At 55.0% G+C, this 5,720-nt stretch overlaps 1 protein-coding gene across 1 annotated transcript in view; it reads left to right on the forward strand.

The window, feature by feature from the left end:
- Positions 1–390: 390 nt before the first annotated feature.
- INTS10 (integrator complex subunit 10) overlaps positions 391–5,720 on the forward strand; it is a 47,573-nt gene continuing 42,243 nt past the window's right edge. The window contains 3 exon segments of the mRNA XM_015407732.1: positions 391–543; positions 739–806; positions 3,021–3,124. Coding sequence (XP_015263218.1) covers positions 415–543; positions 739–806; positions 3,021–3,124 — 301 coding nt within the window. The 5' untranslated portion in view covers positions 391–414.

The following is a 5,720-nucleotide window of genomic DNA, read 5'->3' on the forward strand; positions in this document are numbered from 1 at the left end:
GGCACCCCTAAGCGGGACTGAATCTGGCCGCGGCCCTCGCGCCAGAGCGCGTGCTGGGCCACCCCCCCCCCAGATGTATGGGGGGGTGGCTGGACGCGAAACCCCCTCCTCCTCCTCCTCCTCCTCCTCCTCCTCCACGAGCCAGCCACTGAGCCCTCCCGGCTGCCAGGCGGATTGACCGGGCGGCCGTGGTGGGGGCGCCGGCCGATCTAGGAAGCGCGTCTCGCTGGTCGGCTCCGCCCCTCCGCCCGCCTTAGCGGAGCCGGCCAAGTGCCCTCAACCAAGATGGCCGACTCGGCGGCGCTTCCGGGACGCCAAGGTCCGGCCTCGCGCGAGAGCCGCCCCGCGCCTCCCCGAGAGGAACGGGTCCTCCTCTCGACGCATGCGCGGGGCTCCGGCCGGCCGGCGGGCGGGATGTCGGCGCAGGGGGACTGCGAGTTCTTGGTGAAGCGGGCCCGGGAGCTGGTCCAGGAGGACCTCTGGGCGGCCAAGGCCTGGCTCATCACCGCGCGGAGCCTCTACCCGGCCGACTGACTTTGCCTGGCGTCAGTGCGGAGCCTCTCTCTTTCCTTTCACTCACCTCTTCTGTCCCTGGTCTCTGCCGCCCCCTCCCCTGCAAGTTCCCTTTGCAGTAGCGATGGGGGGGGAGGGAGGGAGGGAGGGCTTTGGTGGGGGGTGGGGGGGAGAGAGAGGTGTGTCCCCCCCCTGTGACTCATAAGCTGTTCTTCTGTTTCTCAGTATGAGATGTACACGATTGAGAGGAACGCAGAACGGACATCCTCGGCAGGCCGACTGCTGTATGACGTGTAAGATATACCTTTAAATGTTAGATTTAGGAAAACCAACCAGGGACTAAAATCCTGTTGGAAAACCAAGCCAGATTCCTCTGCTCGTAAGCCATGATGGTAAAGAGAAGCAACCAAAACCTCACAAGGCAGCTTATGAAAAGAAAAGGTGGCTGAGGATAGACTCAAGCCCAGTAGCATCCCCCCCCCTGACTTTCTAGAAATCAAGGTTGCCCATTAAAATTGATTAGCAAGGTTCCCGGTCAGACAGGAAAATACAGATGCTTCTGAAGGCTGCCGGGTTCCATGAGTTTCTCCCGGGAGAGCGTCAAGAAGAAGCAGAGTGGCAGGCCAAAGAGGGCTCTCTGGGGTTTCCAGCAACAGAGGAAACGAAAGGAAGAGTTTTCTTCTGTCACGATGGCAGAAGCATCTAGGTGGGAAGGGAACCAGCTGAGTGCCGAGAAACAGAAACCTGAAGCTGAGCAGGGAGTTGAGCACGACGGGGTGACCTGCTGGATTCGGGGAGGAGGTCAGAGTTGATCATGAGGAGGTTGTCAGTGACTTTGGCGATGGACTAAAGAGGGCGGCAGCCGGATCCATAAGGGGCTGAAAGAGGAGGAGGAGATGAAATTGAGACCACAGGAATAAGTGCTAGTTCCAGGTGTTAGGAAGCAAAGGGAGATTAGGGGCATTTGTTTCAAAAGGATGGCTTTGGGGTTTGTTGTGCGTCAGTGCAGTAAGAAAGAGCCAGAGGAGAGGCTGATATTGTCAGGAAGATGGAGAATGGCAGAGGAGATGGCAGCCAGGATTTGGGAGCCAGCAGGGTGGTTGATCATCCAGTGAGCTGGGAGGAAACAGGAAAGAACTGAAAGAGGTTTTGGAAAGGAAGAGCTGAAAGAAAAGAAAAAGGGTACGCTCAAGGGCAGAAATGCAGTGCTGAAGGCTGCTTTTGTTGTGGAATGGGGAGTGCCATAGGTTTGTTCAGCCAGGCAGGAGGGAGGTGAGGAGGAGGAGAGGATGGATTTGTACTGGGCAAAGCCAGCCCCCAGCTTCGTTCCCCTCCAGGGGTGTTGCATCAGCCACACGAGAGCAGGCCCAGAGGCAGGGAAGGCAGCGGGGGCTGGAGGCGAGAGTGCCGAATGCTCCCTTGGGGCGGGAGGGCAAGCGGGTGAACAGAGCCAGAAACTGGAGCCTGAGGCGGGTGGCGCTAAATCCATGGACTGCGAATGACGGCAGGGGCCCGGCTAGCCCTAATCCTGCTGGAAAGAAGGCCATGCTCTGCCGCAAAGGAGATCATGGGCAGGCCCAAGTCTGCCTGAAGGGCCGCCCACCTGCCACAGACTGGAAAAGGGGAGGAGGGTGTGTGTGAAGGAGCACCCACGAGGAGCAGTTTATTTTATTTGGAAAATACTTGTGCTGCCTCTCTGGGGAACCGGCCTGAGGTGGCTTATAAAATAAAACATCATCAGAAAAAACCAGGAAAAGTGATAAATTAACCCCCCAACCACAGCATAAAACCATCGACCCTGAAAGAGGCAGCTGGCCGTGACCAAGGAAGGCCCCGAGGCCAGAAGCGTGGGGTGAGTGTGGGCTTGGGGGGGGTGGAGCATTGCCCAGAATGGGTGTCGGGTGAGCGGCTGTTGCAGCTGACAGAACATGGAAAGGAAGACCCGCGTAGCCCCAGTGGCCCCTCGGGGTGAGGTGGGTTTGAGAAGGGAGAGCCCCTTCCGTTGAGGGACAGGAGCTGGAGGGGACCGCTTTTCAGGTGACAAAGTGCCCGTGTCAGCAGGCGCAGAAAGACGAGGGTCAGCGAGGGAGAGGCGGTGCCTGAGGACGAGATTCAGAGAGCGAGCAGAGGAGAAAGGAAGGAAAGTGGATAGACTGAAAGATGGGAGGGGCCTCGACACCCACAATGGGCGACCCAAGCCTGGCTTAGCCTTGTAAACGCAGCCCTTCTGTGGCTGGCTCTGCTGTGTGTGAGTGCCAGTGAGGAGGCTTCTCCCTTTCGTTCAGGCCCCAGGGGACGATGGGGAAATGAGCAAGTGTTGGAGGAGGAGAGTCGGGAACAGAAGCTGCCAGGGGAAGTGGAGGACAGGAGCAGGAAGAGTGGATGGGGAGAAATGAGAGACCGCCCGTGAAGGCATCTCCAGGCAGGCCCAGCTTCTTTGGAGATCTGGTGACTGTCTTTGGACTAAAGTTGCTCTGATCTGACCCATTCCCAAATCTTCATTTCAGATTTGTAAATTTCCCAGATCAGCCAGTAGTGTGGCGGGAGATAAGTGTCATTACGTCTGCTTTAAGGAATGACTCTCAGGATAAGCAGACTCAGTTTTTAAGAGGTAAGTATTTCTTCTTTGGAATTCCTTGCAGGCATTAATGCTCCCTGTTGCAGAGTCAGCTTGCCAGTTCGGGCTGCTGAAGCACATTGGAGGGACCGGGTCGGGGTCACTTGTCTGTGGTGGTGGCAGCAGCAGCTCCAGCCAGCAGGTTCCCCGTCTTCCAGCATGCTTCCTTTGCCGCTGTTTATAATGATTATATCCGCCCTTTAGACCCTGGCATTGCCCCTCAGGGCTTCCAAGGTCTGCAGTGAATTCCTGACGTCGTTGCACTGAATCTTGTTTCTTCCAGCACTGGCTTAAGATTTGTTTGCATTTATGCATGGAATGTTATACCACTTATGAATATTGTTCTTCAAGCAGAGGACATGCAAAGCCGCTCCCCACGAGGTCAGTGGGGCGGATCCAGCCAGCCTGTTCACTCCGTCTTCCATAAGTCGCCTCCCTACTCACGTGTCCCGTGATCCCCACCATAGCCTTTTTTGGTGGTCAGCAGAAAACTTGGTTGGATCCAACTCCAAATCTCTATGCAACAAATACTAGAATATGCATAATACAAACAGGAAAACTCATTGGGTATGTTCCAATCCGGTTGCAAAAGGGGGGCAGTGAAGGGGAGTCTATAGGGCAGCCATTAAAAGGCTGTGTTTCTTATTGATTCCGGTCTGGCATTTAGGCACCGTGGTGTTTGGAGCACGGGCTCGCCACTGTAGTTGTTTATAATGATTATACCATCCACCCTTTACACCTTGGCATTGCTGTTCTGTACCAGTGGAAGTTTCTCAGTGGTTTTCATGGGCAGCCCCTTGGAGAACAGGTATAGAGGTCAGCTGGGTACACAACAATGTCTGGGCCTGTAAAATTTGTGGAAACTTTGAAGCCATGGCAATATTGGGGGAAATCTGAATATGTGCAATAGATTTTCTCAAGCCTAACCTTATTATGTGACCTTGGGTCAGTCACAAGCTCTGGCACAGCTGTTCTTGAAAAAGAGCAGTTTCTGTCAAGAGCTCTCTCAGCCCCACCTATCTGACAGGGTGTCTGTTGTGGGGAGGGGAAGGGAAAGGAGTTTGTAGGCTGCTCTGAGACACCTTTGGGTAGTGAAGGGCAGGGTAGAAATCCAATCTCTTCTTCTTCTTCTTTTACTGCTTTAACATAAAATGCATCATCTGTCACTTGGTTAGCATACAAAATTGTTCTGTTTGGCATATTTCTGAAATGTAAAAATGTGAGCGCTGGGCAGACTGCTCATCAGACCCTGCTGTGCCATGAATGCACTAGCGGTCAGTAACCGGTGCCCCCTGGGCAGAGAGGAAGTCTGTTCCCAAGCGGCTGCCGAGAGCAGAGTGATTGCCAGGCTCTGTGGCCGTGATCCCCACTCGGTGACTCTCTGGCATGCCGCCTCCGGCTCTTCTGGGGGCTGTTCCTCAGTGTGGCACCTGGCCCATGTTTCCGGGAAGTGGGCAAGGCCCTTGTCCAGTGGGGCTTGTGGTTGGCCGGTGGTTCCCACTTTGAAACAGCCCCTGCCAAGGAACACATAAGCTGTGAGCCCCCCTGAGGTTCAGACCTCATACCAGGGATGGAAGTAAATTGGCTTTTTGGTTAACGGTAACGGCAAAAATGGTGCTCGGTAAGCCACAGAATGACACCACTGGTCTTTAGCAGGCCCAAGAACAAGGGAAGACACCCTGGCCCCCCTCCTGTTTGCTCCCGGCTAGCGCACTGGGGAAAGGCACCCGTGTGTTGCGCTAGGGCCTTGGGTTTGGATCCTGCTGACAAGCAAGCTGGCAAGAGGCTGAGCCCCAGCAAAGGAGAACACTCGCCCCCCCCTTTTGTTTGCTTGCCCAGGGTGAGAGTGGAGTCTTTCCTTTGGTGCTTGTGACCTGAGCTGGAGCACCGAGCAGTATGTAAGGCCTTTGGTGGTTCTGTCTGCATTGTTGGCTCTGAGCTTAATCACAGAATTGGAAGGGGGCCTACAGGCCATCGAGTCCAGCCCCCTGCTCAGTGCAGGATCAGGCGAGAGCATCCCTGGCAAGGGTTTGTCCAGCCGCTGCTTAAGGACGGGCCAGGGAGGGGGAGCTCACCACCAACTCCCCAGGCAGCCCATTCCACTGCTGAAGTACTCTTACTGTAAAAAGGTTTTTCCTAATATCCAGTTGGTACCTTCCTGCCCTTTATTATTGTGAGTCCTCTCCTCTGCTGCCAACTGGAACAGCTCCCTGCCCTTCAACAACTTAGAGAGAGCAATCATGTCCTCCATCAAAAACCTCCTCTTCTCCAGACTGTTCCCAAGTCCCTCAGCCTCTCCTCCAGGCCCCCGATCACGCTTGTCGCTCTCCTCTGCACCCGCTCCGTTCTGTCCACATCCTTTTTGAAGTGAGGCCTCCAGGAAAGCACACAATACTCCAGGTGCAGCCTGACCAATGCAGTGTACAGCGGGTCTATGACATGAAAGGCTGTCACCTGCCCTGAGCCCGTTTACGGGATGGGCGGGATATACATGCGAAAAATAAATAAGTTTTGTGATTTGGATGTTATGCCTCTGTTGCTATACCCAAGATCTCATTAGCCTTTTTTGTCGCTGCATCACACATTCCTG

The sequence above is a fragment of the Gekko japonicus genome, unplaced genomic scaffold (genome assembly GCF_001447785.1).
Source record: "Gekko japonicus isolate JY-2015 unplaced genomic scaffold, Gekko_japonicus_V1.1 scaffold2017, whole genome shotgun sequence".
NCBI lineage: Eukaryota > Metazoa > Chordata > Lepidosauria > Squamata > Gekkonidae > Gekko > Gekko japonicus.